The sequence below is a fragment of the Dreissena polymorpha genome, chromosome 4, assembly GCF_020536995.1.
Source record: "Dreissena polymorpha isolate Duluth1 chromosome 4, UMN_Dpol_1.0, whole genome shotgun sequence".
Taxonomy (NCBI): domain Eukaryota; kingdom Metazoa; phylum Mollusca; class Bivalvia; order Myida; family Dreissenidae; genus Dreissena; species Dreissena polymorpha.
The window spans coordinates 38760809-38777059 of record NC_068358.1 but is presented as its reverse complement, the minus strand read 5'-3'; the positions used below and the strand labels follow the sequence as shown (position 1 = coordinate 38777059).

The following is a 16251-nucleotide window of genomic DNA, read 5'->3' as shown; positions in this document are numbered from 1 at the left end:
CAATTATTTCGCTGACGGCACAACCTGTGCAATATTTTCCTCATATCGCACTGACTTGAAATGCCATATTTCGTCGTGTTTGACGTTGTTTTGAGTAAACCTTTGATGCAGAGCGTGTGTCCCACGTGTCGATTTGACCAAATCTGGGATTGTTTGTACAAGCATTCGTCGGTTAGAGGGAGCGTTACTATTGAGGTTTGTCAAAACAGGACAGGAAATTTCAATCAAGTATTTCACACAATTTCGTTTTTAAACTGACAGCAATTCAAAACATGCGGTCAACATCGTTACCCAACACAGATGTTTATAAAAAAAGTTAAATATGTATGTCAAATATTTGCTGTAAAGCACATCTGTTTTCTTTAGTACAATTTGTCTGTGTCCAATATATGGTTAAAAGTAAGGTATTTAAGTATATCGTTTGGGGTACAAAAAAACTATGACGCCAACTCCATTAGTAAAATTGTACAATAAAAATTCAGTTAGTCAAGACTGTCATCAAGTTTGCCTTTGAGGTTGTATGCTATATCTAATCATTTTATATAGTAGTGCTTTAAGTCACTTACCGTTGTTTCACCTGCAGAGACTTAATAATCGCCCAATGCGCACAAAAACTGAAATAATTGTTTTATCATAATTTGCAGTATGTTTTATTTTTACTTCATGAACCTTATACTGTTGCAAATAAGTGCTCACTATAAAAACAGATCACTGTTTTCTACATGATATTTTTGTTTCGTGCATTAATTGGAATTATCTATGTCAGCTGTCTTTCGTTTAAGAACAAATTACATTTTCATTTTACCCAAAATGTATACCGATGTTGTATTATTCATGAACTAGACATTCCAAATGTTTAAAAGTCGGTTGCATCCTAATTGTCAAGAGTGCATTACACAGTGTTGCGATTAAGGGTTACATTATCAATATGCTATTTATTTTGAAGTATAATGATGTGATATGGTTTTGTTGAACCTTTTGAAGATAACACAAACACCCAAAGAAAATCGTGCAAAAAGTAAATGACTAGGCTTTTAATGAATCCAGTCATTTCAACTAACCGAGTTCCTAATTAATTCCAACCTGATAAATTATATTGGGATTTCTGCACACGCCCACGTTCTGTTCTCTATATGACTACTAAGGAGAAACGCAAGTGAATATATGATATGTCTGAGTCATTTGACTTTAAATGTATCTAGTAAATAGTGTTTTCATTAGTAGATACGCAATGCCTTTGTTTATAGTTCCTTGAACTATAATATGGCGTGAATTGTTGAAGTTTAAAAAAAAACTTTGAACGTATGTACATTAAACACACATTTAACTTACGTCAATATGCACGTTCCGATAGGTTTTAGAATACATAATGTTACTTTATAATTACATTTACAAAGCCTAGATATAAACTCATAAAATAGAGCATCAATTTCAGCAATCAATATTGATAGTTCTCGATGCAAACTCATATAATATCACTTCAATCAAACAGGTATCCCTTCCACTGCTGGTTGATTCTGGTTATGACATCGCAGTTTATCAGTTTCGTTCTGTGCACTTTCTGTAAATCTCTCTGATACAAAGTGGGTACATATTTTATTGCACAAGATGTATAGCACTTAATTTTAATCTGGAAACACGTACAAATCGACGTATGTTCTAGCAGCGAAACCATTCGAACATGAAACGAGGAAGCTTTATTGGTCTTTAACCTAGAATCCGATAACGATGCATGAGTCGTCATGGACATGATTCTTGCAGAATAATTAGTCGACAGCTGATGGTATAAACAAGACTTGAGTGGCGCAATAAATCGAAAATAAAGACTTGAAAGCATTATACAGACCGAAGATTTAACGTAAGACATATAACTAGATAGTTAGTACTAGTTTACGGTAGTAGTAAAATACTGTCTTGTTTCGGAAAACATGTTTTCAATGTCTAGCTCATTTCATGTTGTTCGTAAGCGCAAATGAAACCCACATTCCATAATGAAACTGATTATTGTATGGTCTTGTCGTACTGAAATTCAGGTGTATAGGTATAGTAAGGGACAGTTCTTAAAAAAAAATATATTAACGATCAGCCGGTCATTTGATATGAATCCACGTGCCTCAATTTGAACATATCATTATACCGTGAATTAAACGTATATTTCAAATTATAAAACACTTTTTGTGTTTTTTATTCCACAACAAGCGAAATTTTGAAGCATACTTTCTTTAATAAGATTATATGCTAAGCAAAGATCATCTTCTTCGTGTCAGGTGCATCAAGATTATAACGTGAATATGTCATTTTTCTCTTATTTTATTAGAAGTATATGACATTGGGAATTTGATACAGGGATGTGACACACCTCTGAAAATTGATACTAAAACATAACTGCATTATTTATATTTCAAATGTGCAAAGGTTGAATAAACTAGCAGACTTACTTTTCCATCAATGCCCTATTCTTGTTTATAAATTTTAAATTTCAGTAAGAAGTTTGTAACTCTCATTTAAATTTTAGTTATTTCAAGGAGTACACTTCACTCAATCCAACTCGATATTTTGCTTACCCCGTCGTTTTGTCCTACTTTAATACAAGCTGCAGTAGCACATACATGGTGATGTATAGTACATGTATATTGCATGAACAATATTACTTTTGCTCATCGATATTGATAGTATCACCCTTTGTAAATTTGGACTTTTGGATTTATGGAGAATATCTCAAAAACTTAAAAGAGGTGTCAACTTTAATGTAATAGATGTGTAGATCACAATGCACAATAACAATAATTCTAGCTCCCCTATTTTCGGAGTAATTGTGTATTTCTTTGAACTAAGACTTGGTCCAAATTATAACCTATAAAATTAATTAAGATTAAAAAAACATTAATTCTCAAAATGATCGAATATTTCGCAAAACATTTCTCAAAATTAAGTTTACTGATAAAAAGTAAGTGTTCCTTATATCAATAGCAAAATTTTTCGACGCTAGATGTGGTATGGTCAAATAGATTAAACGAGATACACAATGCTCGTTTTTATTTTCTGTGCGACAATTTATTCAATGTTAATTTCCGCAACGATATCCGAACATGTACGAGCGAACACGAGACTGACTTCGCTCAGCGTCGGAAGAACGATGTATTCATGATAAATACGTCGTGCTTCCGAAGCTGGCCGAAGCCAATCTCGCGTTTTCTCGTAAATGTTCGGATATCGTAGCCGGAAATTCACATGGATAACTTTTGACGAAAAAAATAAAACGAGCATTTTGTATCGCGTTTAATCTATGTTACCAGACCAAATCTTGCGTTGAAATTGTGGCTATTGCTATAGCAGGGTGCACCCTGTAAAAAGAACATTGATTGTTTACGTTTTAACTTTATTTTTCGAAATTTTGTTATACATATTTAATAATGTTGAGTGTTTATGGGCATTTAAATAGTGTGCATACATTCAGCTTATGTTATATTTTTAAATCTGCTATCGTTTTTATATATTTAAACTGAATCGGTTTAGTCGAAGTTGTGTAATAAACGCAACCAACAATTTCATCTCTCATTTTTCCCAATGAATTGCACCAAAAATGTTGCAGACACAAACACAGAGATGTAAACAATTGACAAAAATGTGTACCTGTGCTGAAAGCGCTAAAGCGACTTTATAACAGTTGAGAAAAAGACCATGGGGAGAAACACAATTATTAAGCGGAATGTACATGTAACCTTATTTGGTACGCTTTTTTTCTCAGCACGAAAACCTCGACAATGCAAGTGGTTAAGGTTTTGGAAGCCTCGCTAAATTTACGTGTGTATTCAATGCTAACCACGTATTAATTTATCAACGAATAAACACTAATAATTACCATTTTAAAATGTGCAACGGAAACACCAGAAAATAACTAAATGTAAACCTTTCCGTAAACAAGTACACACAACCATTTTTTCATATTTGACATTCAATTATATTAATAACGTCATACACTTTTCTATCAACAAAACTATATAACCGGTATAAGATATTGTCTAAAACAATAAAAAATATCAAGAAACACGTAGTTTGATGACCAATAGATGCAACACTTAAAATGATACCATAAGACCCTTCGCGCTATTGAAATGTTAAGTGTATGTACATACATGTATACATATGCATATATTTCTCTCATTATTTTACCGAATCCGATTGATGATTATCCAGTACCTACAAGAAACCGATATTTATAAAATGTTTTTTGTCATGAGTGTTATTTTGAATGTAAGTCATTTAATCTATCCATTTCATGGTTGTTTTGAAAATTATCCTTTTGATTAACTGTGAACAAGTCCCTTAAATAACCCTCGTATCCTCTCATATATCGGGTGCTGCTGCACTGTACATATGTAACCTTGTAGTTTCATGTTTACGAACGTACAGAATGTTTTCCCATTTTGAACAAGACATCTTTCCTTATGTTGTAGATTCTCCCATTTAGTGAGTATAACGCAGGTTTTATTACCAAACAATGTCAACGCGTCAAAGGCACGCCATCCTACAATTACAACTAAAATACAAAGATAATGTCAAAGTTAACTCAAGAAATTAAAAGAGCATTGTAATTCCCGACGTCCTTTTTAAATGTCCGAATTACATTAACGATGTACGAAATACATTTAACATCCCGTAATAAATATCTACGAGTTGCGAGCAAAAATAAACATGTACGTGTCACAACCCTAGTTGTTGACGTTTTCCATCAAAAAGTGATTATGAACTGCTGATTTAAGAACTTTAAACAGTTAACACTGTTCAGCTGCAACGCTGCCCACATACAAACGCAATTATCCTGTCCGCATAATAAACAAACACGGATTTCAATTTTGTAGCGGAAATAACACTATTTCGGACGCGTAGTTCGGATTTCGTAAGGGTCGATCAACTGTTGATGCAATATATGTACTTATGTCTATTGTTCAAAAATATATAAATGAAAATAAGAGATTATATGTTGTTTTTTGTTGATATGATGAAATGTTTTGATTCTATTTATAGAAATAGATTATGGTTTAAATTGTATAATAGTGGAATACGTGGAAAACTTTTAAGAATTATAAGAGATATGTATCAGAATGTTAAATCTCAAGTTAAATTGTGTTCTATTTTTTCCGATTACTTTGAATACGCAGTTGGATTACGTCAAGGTGAGGTATTGTCACCTTTTTTGTTTTCTATCTTTGTTGAAGATTTGGAGCTGTTTTTGCAAAAGGATACAAATTGTGGCCTCATGCTTGATGATATTGTCTTAATACTTTTACTCTTTGCAGATGATATGGCCATTATAGGTAAAACACCATATGAAGTACAGCAACATTTAAATAATTTAAATACATATTGACACATGGGGTCTAAAGGTAAATATTTCAAAGACAAAATCATTGTTTTTCGTAAACGGGGTGGCTTATTACATAATGAAAGCTGGACATACAATGGGGAAAACATAGAAGTTGTAAGTGATTTTAACTACTTATGAACAGTCTTTAATTACACTGGTAAATTTATCTTAAATCAAGAGCATTTAGTTGGAAAAGCGTTGAAAGCTATGAATGTTCTTTTGTGTAAGTGTAAGGAATTTGACTTAAGACCTAAGACAATTTGTCAGTTATTTGATGCCTTTGTGAGTCCTATTTTGAATTATTCCTGTGAGGTTTGGGGATATACTAAGTCATAGGAACTTGAAAGAGTGCATCTCAAGTTCTGTAATCGGTTATTGAATGTTAAAATAAATACCTGTAATGCAGTCACATATAGCAAATTAGGACGATATCCTTTATTTATTAATAGGTATTTTAGAATGATTAAATACTGGTTGAAAATTGTAACCTCAAACAATATAACTATTAAAACTATTTATTCACAATCTGTTGCAGATAGTTATAACGGTCATTCGAATTGGGCTGCAAATATCAGAACATTGTAAACAGAATATGGGTTTGCATATATATTTGACAACCCTAACGTTATCGATCAGGATACATTTTTGAATGAATTTAAAACCCTTATTATAGACACTTTTTAACAAGAAACTATGTCTAAAATAGAAAATAGCTCTATGTTTAATCTATAAAAGTATTGTAAACAATCACATTACTATGAACCATATTTAGATATTCTATCCAAAAGTAATCGCTCATTTATGAGCAAGCTTAGATTAAACGGACTTCCTCTAAATATACAAATAGGCCGTTATACACAAATTCCTAGAGAAGAAAGATATTTTACCTTTTGCAATTCTAGAGATATCGAGGACGAGTACCATTTTGTCATTTTATGCCATTGTTATACTGTAATTAGAAAGAAGTATATTAAACAATAGTACTATGTTAAACCTTCTGTATTTAAATGTACACAACTTTTGACCTCATGTAATAAGACCGATATAAGTATTATTTGTAAGTTTGTTAAGGACGCTCTAAACTACAGAAATGCACTCAATTTTGTTAATAATTGAAACACAGTTCATCTCCAAATATCTCCTCGATTATGTATTGTTTAACAAATAAGTTCGTATAACTCTTTCACTTAATGCTAGGTCATGCTGTTTAATGTATTATACATGTATATGTATTAAAGACGATGGACTTGGACAAGTCTTAAATAAAATGTTCTGTTCTGTTCTATGAATCAATCCAATTATAAATTCTGTGTTTTTCAAATAGTGTGTGCACTTTCCAGATAGCAATTGATTTATAATAAATTGTATCACAGCGTTTAATTAATGTGGGGAACAAAGTTAAATGGCGTCATACTGGAGGGTAACACACGCGTGTTTGGGTTGTTTAATCAGAAAACATGTGCAATAACCGCTTGGGCATGCTTTTCATCTACATATTATAGGGTCACAAATGTTTCTCATTCCTGTATCTGACAGTTTTTTGTAATTATTGGTTTATGACAGAAAATTCCACATAGTGAATGAAAAAAAGTTTACCTTAGAAAGAATGAGTCATTTAGGATTATAAACAACTAACGGATTCTTTTTAGAGTAGATTTTATATGTTGTATTTTTTAACATATTTCTCATTATTTTAACAATCGGACAAAGTCGGCGATTTAGCGAAGATCATCTCATCGACAAATGTACAGAGACAAACGTTCGCAACCTATGCCATTGTGGAGTTTTTCAAAGCAAATCGATGTTGTTGTGTTTCTGCCTATATGGCGTGAAAATGTCCACCAGAGATTGATATGCTTATGACACCAAACGATTGCGTTCAATATATACTTGTTACTGAATGCATAAAAATGGCTTCTTGCAGATCTATAGATAATTTTGTATTTTTCCAAATTAGATTGAACCAACGCCAAGGAGGTGGCGCTATGGACAGGAGGTGGCGTCAATGCACGATGAATGAATCACCACATTAATTACATTTGATGTTCCTTTTCATTTTTCTATTTGTTCTTTTAAAACGTATTTACGTTAACCCAACGTACAGAACGAAGACACATTCTAAAAAAAAACAAGATGTAAATATATTAGTAACCAACTCGATTAAGATGGCAACAACCTGAATAAAACTTATTTTGCGATATAAACCCAATATATATATAATTGACTTAATAAATCTAATCACACAATTTTCAACATTCTCACAATATTTCTTCTACAACAAATGTGTTTATACAGTAAGGTAATTCACTAAATAATCAAAAGGTGTTACTTCTGCTTAAAACGATGAGATTTGTCTCCTAATTAAAATGCGTAATTCACTAAAAACAGCGGTGAACAATTCTTAATTAAGCGAAAACATATCGTTGGTCGCTACTTAAATCTCCAAAAAATAGGAAAGCTCGGTCTTTAATCGATAAATGTTTTATAATACTCAAGATACTTTCCAGTTTTGTAGTATATTGAACGACAGAAATCTTCAACATCTTTTTGAAAACATATTTCTTCATAATTATAAAGAGTTTACTTTTCCGATTATATTTCACTTTCATCGAATTTTGAACAAAGATCGAACATTCAACATGGAATACCACACACAAAAAGTACGGTCAGCAACGAAAATTAAAACAGCTGAAACGTGCATTGGCGCCATCTCCTGTCAGTAGCGCCACCTCTTTGGCATGGGCTCCATTTCTTTTGGAAAAATACAAATTTATTTATTATATCGACAAAAGGCCGAATGTGTTGTGCATGAAACAACTTGTACATGTTTAAAGTAATGATTTGCTGTCTTTGACAATTTTATTGGTTGGAAATTTGCTCGTCAGGCAGGAAAAAGTAATCAACTTGCGTTCAAAAACTCCACCATGACAAAACTTATTAAGGTGCACACGTTTCCAAATCGGTTGTGATTGTATTTTTCTGTACATTTGTGGATGAACTAATCTCCGCTGATTCGCACCTCATTTCCCGATTTTTTTTAAATAGTTAGAAATATGTCAAAACATCCGGTCCATGGCGCCACCTCGGAAGTAGAATTGGCTCATTTATAAATGCATCGCAAAAAGAGGTGGCGCCCGTGATTAACGGCCGTGTATACGATACTAGCACAGTTTAAAGATGCATAGCCTTTTTGTCTAGAAAAGAAATTGTCACATAGTGTGCAATTCATAAAAAAATCCCGATTAACATCCACGTGGAACAGCCATGTGCAGTATAGTATATTTAACAAATTATTGGGTAACTAAATGTTCTTGATTTCGTAACAGTGTTTATACACTTAAGCCAACTTGTTCGCCATTCATAAAAGCTCGACGCTCGTGCTCGTGCTGTCATTTTACTACGTGTTTGGAATTGTTTTGATGTATCTGTATACTTTGCGCGTGGATTGCACGTGTCCATATGTCAGAGGTCAGGAATGTTGGTTTTACCAATAGCAGATTTGAGGTAGTGTTATGATAGAAATATGTCATAACAGGACACGCTTTTTCAGCCGAGATTTTTAAACAATAAATTGTTTCGCAATTGACATTTAACTCACTCAATATAATTTTCGATGTTTGAAAATTTATTGAATGAGTCGAAAATTACTTTCCCTTCAGTATGAATTTGCCGCTAGAGGCGCTCTGGAAATTTGTGTCATTCAGCTTTGGGAACTCGCACGGTTTACATGTTATTTTAATTGAAATGTGTCAATATTTCATATTATGGAAATTATATATTGAATTGAATAATTGATATATGTATTGGGCTAAATTTACATAGAATGTCACTGTAAGATGACTGTTAGAAAGATTGTATTATGTGATGTGTGTTTGAAGGTTTGATGATGATAATTATGTTAAGTATAATTATAAATGGACAGCCGGGTCAATTCAGCCGGTATGCCGGTATGCGAGTCCCAATGGCTAGTCCCAATTTCAGCCGGTATGCGAGTCCCAATGGCTAGTACCGCTTCAGTCGGTATGCGAGTCCCAACGGCTAGTACCAAAAACAGAATTTCTGTTTGGTTTCTATATAGGCAAAGGAGGGATGTAAGGGAAGACAGCATATTTACACCGAGGACATAAACTTAATAAAATGGTGGAGGAACCATGTATTTACCTCAAACATTCAGATACATATTTCGATACGTGGTTACTATGTAGTGATTAATTTAATGGAAACGGTTCAAATTATAGTTTTATTGAGCATCGTTAATACTCAATGTGCCTACGCTATATTTTTCATAGCTATCAAGCAAGTGTCAGTTCTGATATATTTTGCAATATTTAAACTTTGCGCTATGAAATTTTATTCTGTGTTTAAAAATGCACGGTCATAATTTAATTATAAAAAATCCTCTCATGTTTCGTACAGTGAACAATTGTTTATGACTTTAAAGATGTCATATTATATGTAGTTTAATTGTTCTTATTGTGTGCTTTTGACATTTCAAGCAGTTTTCGCTGTTAATGTCTGAAGTAGCTGTCAGCTTGTGAAAAGCAGCAATTGACATTTGTTGGCGCCAGCAACAACTTTGTTCACCTACAACCGCATCGTTCTTTACAAGAAATCAAGTAAGTGTTAACATTATATTTTAAAAAGTTGCGAAAATGACCACCCTTCAACTCCTTTCGATGACTCTTAAATCGACTTGCACATGGTTCAATTAATGACTGGCACAGCGGCTTCCCCCCGTTAAACAAACTAACGCGGGATAATTAGAACAGCATCTTACTGAGCCCATTATGCAAACGTTCAATTTCTTTTCTATTTATTTCTATTCGTCGAATTAGTTTTGAATTTAGTTCAAAGTGACCGAACAAAGCTAGCCACTCGAAAATTGACCACCTACACATTCTCCGTTTACGTAACGAAGAGCCTGTCAGGGTTGAATGTCGTCTGAAAGGTGAACTCGCCAGGTGAAAGTCACACTGTCTGCAACAAGTGACCCTCGGTGGTCAAAGAGGGCTGGCGTTGGTCATTAACGAGTGTGATTTAAAATACATTAAGTGACCACCAACAATTTTGCAGCGGCGGATTGACTGATAAGGTAGCTCCTGATGTCGCTGATAATACAAACCAGAGTCGCTGATAATACAAACCAGAGTAAAGTATAACCATTCAAATTGAATGTGAACTTGTTTGATACCCTAACTAATTATGGTGCATAATGGTAATGCTCTCATGCTTTTTAATACAATACTGTATTCTTTTTTTTTAAGTACACACGCTAGTTAGACGGGTCTGCATATTGTACGTATAACCTACGACCTATTTGTTCGTTATCATGTGTTCTGTGTCAAGAAACAATTCTAAAAATCACAAGTTCTATCATTGCATATTATTAATCATAATAACAATCAAAAACAATATACCTTTTCTACCGGTATCGAACTATGACTTTTCAATAATTATCCTCTCTTAAAGAACCTTTGCAAATAAATGTACATTTACTACGTACAGGCGGTTGAATGACCAGCCGTACGGACGTACAACAGATACCGGTAGATATCATATTCTAAATCTAATCAGCATCGTTAGTGTTCGTGTCGATCACATATACTAGTACAATGTATGTCGACCTCAATTGCAATATTATCTCAGCATTTATATCAACGTATATATGGTGTATTGTTGCATAAATTCTTCTATAGGTAAAGTGTGGTGTTTTGAACTAGTGAACTGCCTCAATCAAACTAAGTTTGAATGTTCTAAGCGAAAAATATAAGAACGTCATATTTGCAATACTGATTAAAAGCTTTATGTTATATAATCCACTATAGTGCAGGATTAAAGAAATAAAGAAATAATAAAGAAAAACTTACATAAGAGGACAAATTATGGATTTCATAAGCGTCTTGAAAGTTTCACTTTTGGTTCCCTGCATTGCCTTGGCATGCACAACGGCACTTCACGCGTTCGGTGATACGGATACCAGCACCTGCAGCATGGAGATGTACGGTAACGACACGGCGGCATTCTGGGCCTGTCGGACGCAGTTTGCGCATCAATCCAACTGGTTCCCGTCCCCGATAGCCGGGCTCTTCAGTTATCAGGTAAAAAAGTGGTGACAGTTTCTTATTACCGGCGTTCAAAAATAGAGCCTGCTTGATTGAACTAATGGTGTGCAAAAAATATAAAAACATTGTTTTGTTCATTAAACCAAAAAATAAAAAATAAAATAACATGCGAAATGAAATTGTAATGCACACAATCCGATTTTGTTGTTCAAGAAACTTATTACAGATTGCATGTAGACAGTTTCTAATCATGTCAAAATGAAAGGAAAAGTGAGAACTATATTAACACATGTATATGTATTATGTATCAGTAAATATTTTCTTCGAAAGACCAACCAGTTATACAAAATACGAACTTTGAATTATATGTGACGAACGCTCTTAACAAACGGATTCATGCATTTCAGGTCTGGAACGGTTACGACGGTTTCTGGCAGAACGGCGCCGTGCTGGAAACCATGACAAACTTCGTTGCAAATACGAATGGTACAAACAGACGCTATCTCAGCGTCATCAATGGCGGCGAGCGTGACCTGTACAGCCTTCTAGAGGCTTACGGACCTTACCCGTCCTTCGATGACATGGGCTGGTACGGCCTGGCGTACACACGGATATACGAAGTTCTCGGAAACGACATGTTCCTTCAGGACGCAAAGGATATATTTGATTGGTGCTGGAGGACCGGATGGGATACCAGCGGCGCATGCGCGGGAGGATTTTATTTTGATAACTCGTTCGCCTCCAAGCAAACGATCACGAACGCGCAGATGTTGCAGTTGACCGCAAAATTGTTCAGGATAACAAACAATACGGATTATAAGAACAAAATGGAGCAAATTTATCATTATATATTGAATAACAGCCTGATAAATGAAACAACATATTTAGTTGCGGACGGTGCGACCTATGACTGCACCCCGTCTAACGTGTATGGTCCTACCTATAACTCCGGTGTTATGATCGGGGCAATGGTGGAGCTATACAAAATAAGCAGCGACCCGAGCTACACTGATCTCGCATTCAAGATGGCAATAGGAGTTATCGAGAGATCTTGCGACGCCGAAGGCATATTAGTAGAATCCTGCACTCCAACGTGCGACGAAGATGCGTTAATGTATAAGGGCATTTTTGTGCGGAATATAAGATACCTCATGGACGTCCTAAACGACAAAACAAAACGTGATTACCTACAAAGTTGGCTGGAGCTTCAGATAGAATCCAATATTATGCACAACATGTGCGACGAAGTTCCTATAACGAAATGTAATATATCGTACAAAGATGGCCCACCGTACTTCAACAAATCTGGCCCCGTGTTCTCGCCGGATTGGCGCGGCCCTTTTTCATACGGAGCTCCGATGCAGCAAACCTCCGCATTGGACCTTTTCATTTCTGCCATTCAACCCGGCACCGAATGTAGCGGAAGTTTCTGCAACTACGACCCCCCGAACCCGCCACCCCAGCCCCTCACATGCAACAGCAAGCCCTGCCCGGAAGGGGAAGATTGCTGTGAATACAGCCCCTATACCTCATACACGTGCTGCTACACCAACCAGCACTGCAACAACACCACGGGCGTTTGCGACAACAACTAAAACGACGGAATAAACAAAGACTACATTTCACATTAACTTTCCTTACATAATGAAACAAATGTTTACATTCAAAAGTGTTTAGCTCTTGATATGACGTTGTTGTACAATTTTTGCGGACATAAATAAACCACACATACATGATTATGCAAATTGCCATAATGTAAAATATTGGTAGAGATACGCAATTATTCATCAAATGCGCTATACCTAATTTTGAATTTGTTAACATCACATATTTCACAACGGTAGATTTGTAATCCCTCAGCATTTCTCGGGAAATCGTTAACGTTTCACGGACGCCTGTAAGAGTTCAACGAATCGGGTCTAAGACGTGCTAATTGCAAATTACGTTTTTTAATTAAACAGAAGTATAAAATGTCTATTTTTATAGAATGTAATTACGTTCGTGGTCTAGCAGTTATGTCTTGTTCTTTGAGAACCAGATTTAACATTTTGCTTCCTATCGGTGCAATAACTAGCATTTAATACAGCAACGGATACTCATCGATGGAAATCTTTAAATTAGTACAAGGTTTGTAACGCTTTTCCTCAAAAATTTGGAAAATACTTGGAGTGTTAGCAACGCGTGTTTTGTTTCGCTAAAAGCCAGCGTGCCGCAGTGGTAGTGCATTAGCTTTTGGAGTGTTCGCAACGCGTGTTTTGTTGCGCTCGCAGTGGTAGTGCATTAGCAACGCGTGTTTTGTTGCGCTAAAAGCCTGCGTGCCACAGTGGTAGTGCATTAGCAACGCGTGTTTTGTTGCGCTTAAAGCCAGCGTGCCGCAGTGGTAGTGCATTAGCAACGCGTGTTTTGTTGCACTAAAAGCCTGCGTGCCGCAGTGGTAGTGCATTAGCAACGCGTGTTTTGTTGCGCTAAAAGCCTGCGTGCCGCAGTGGTAGTGCATTAGCAACGCGTGTTTTGTTGCACTAAAAGCCTGCGTGCCGCAGTGGTAGTGCATTAGCAACGCGTGTTTTGTTGCACTCAAAGCCTGCGTGCCGCAGTGGTAGTGCATTAGCAACGCGTGTTTTGTTGCGCTAAAAGCCTGCGTGCCGCATTGGTAGTGCATTAGCAACGCGTGTTTTGTTGCGCTAAAAGCCTGCGTGACGCAGTGGTAGTGCATTAGCAACGCGTGTTTTGTTGCGCTAAAAGCCTGCGTGCCGCAGTGGTAGTGCATTAGCAACGCGTGTTTTGTTACACTAAAAGCCTGCGTGCCGCAGGGGTAGTGCATTAGCAACGCGTGTTTTGTTGCGCTAAAAGCCTGCGTGCCGCAGTGGTAGTGCATTAGCAACGCGTGTTTTGTTGCGCTAAAAGCCTGCGTGCCGCAGTGGTAGTAAAATACTTGGAGTACTAGCAACGCGTGTTTTGTTGCGCTAAAAGCCTGCGTGCCGCTTAGCAACGCGTGTTTTGTTGCGCTAAAAGCCTGCGTGCCGCAGTGGTAGTGCAACGCGTGTTTTGTTGCGCTAAAAGCCTGCGTGCCGCAGTGGTAGTGCATTAGCTTTTGCTTCCAGGTGCCATGAGTTCGAATCTCGCAGAAGGCAATGTTTTTATTCTACTTTTGTTGCTTGCTTGCATACTTAGTCAAGACTATTATATATATTGAAAACATCATTGATTCGTTGGAAAACGTATTTAGTTATAATGTTTCAAAGATATTAAATTCTATTAAAAAATCCTTGTCATATTGCTCGAGGTTGTCATCGACCATAACGTTTTATAATGTTGTACGGAAGCAGGTTCACGGACCGCCTTTCCTTTAAATTACACAATGTTCAAGTTTTCTCCAAGGTAAATAATAAGTAACTACTGTGACTGTAGAAAGGTTAGAATGAGGAAACTGTGCAGACACATACTAAGAGCAGTTAAGTTTTTATACTTATTAATACTTTATAATGATTCTAAGAAAACCGCATTTACATTTCTTCAAAGTCTATTGTATGTATGGGTTCATTGCCACAACACCACGCAGGTGTGAGAGAGGGCCTCTTACCATGTGCTGGTTATTTTATATCAAACGTGCATAATGTCCTTGCCAATCTTGAACAACTTACCGTCAAATAGCGTTCTGTTCCAATCACCACTGTCTTGCAATACAATTGTTGAAATGGCGATAAGAGCAAAAGGCATGCAAGACATGGCACACTTTGATTCAGACATTGGATAGTGATATGATTAGTAGTGATACTAAATAATAACGAAGCGAGGCATAGACAACAGTAACGTTCTGATGGCATACAAACTAACACGTATCTCTATGTAACCATACCATAAGTGGGTATCGCAACAATCTAGCACCTGTTTGTGCACGAATGGGTCACGTGTTGCAATAGTAGACTCACATTCCTGCCCATATGAATTGAATGCAGTACCCGGTATAATTGCAAGATGTGGTTCTACACGTATCATTGGACACCCATAAACAAACCAAGGTGTTCTGACTGATCTTTAAAGCTAGCAAAGACTTAGATTTGTACTACGTATGTATTACACTATATTATTATGTAGCACAAGAAATTCATACCGGTATTCACAAAACATACCCAAGAAAAAGGCTGAATTCTATTCATTGTGATATGCTGCAGGGGCAACGTGTAAAATGAAATTTCTGCATGCCTATAAAATTTCTTTTTGCTGCTTCTTTTGATATTTTGTTTAAATTTGAATACTGAAGAACATTATTAGAAATATTGTTACTTTAAATGTAATATTTCAACATTCATAGTTCATTTTAACAGAACAATGAACACTTTCCTTTGACAAACGCTACAATTGACAATATAGGTAACCAGGTGAAACTGTCACAAATACTTTGCATTATCACTATGTCCAAGATAAAGGTCACTCAGATAACAGACAGACAGACAGACATATCGGTGATAAATATCACGCATTGTATATGGAACATGAACTTCTGTTTTCTTATTTTACCAAACAATGTATGATAATTAAGTTCATGTTAGATACCGCGATAAACATAATTTGTTTCAAGCAAAGAAAGCTTACCTTTATGTTTCAGTCGGCAATTCTCACTACATGTACTTTTAGTTCAGACTTGTTAGCACTACAGTATATCGTCCATTTAACCCATTTATGCCTAGCGTCTAGAAAAAAGGCCTTGGTAAACAGCGTAGACCCAGATGAGACGCCGCATGATGCGGCGTCTAATCAGGTTCTGCGCTGTTTGCTTAAAGGAATTTCTGTAAGAAATATTCTAAATATAGAACTGAATAT

General features: G+C 35.8%; 1 protein-coding gene across 1 annotated transcript; it reads left to right on the top strand.

Moving 5' to 3' along the window:
• The first annotated feature begins 10976 nt into the window (after positions 1-10976).
• LOC127878953 (uncharacterized) lies at positions 10977-13167 on the top strand. Its single transcript, XM_052425519.1, has 2 exons — positions 10977-11466; positions 11838-13167. Exons 1-2 carry the CDS (start codon positions 11251-11253, stop codon positions 13023-13025), a joined length of 1404 nt encoding a protein of 467 aa, XP_052281479.1. The 5' UTR covers positions 10977-11250; the 3' UTR covers positions 13026-13167.
• The last annotated feature ends 3084 nt before the right edge of the window (positions 13168-16251 follow it).

Coding starts and splice junctions, on each gene's coding strand:
- LOC127878953 (XM_052425519.1), top strand. CDS start 11,251: ATGGATTTCATAAGCGTCTTGAAAGTTTCACTTTTGGTTCCCTGCATT. Junction 11,467..11,837: donor CCGGGCTCTTCAGTTATCAG/GTAAAAAAGTGG, acceptor CATGCATTTCAG/GTCTGGAACGGTTACGACGG.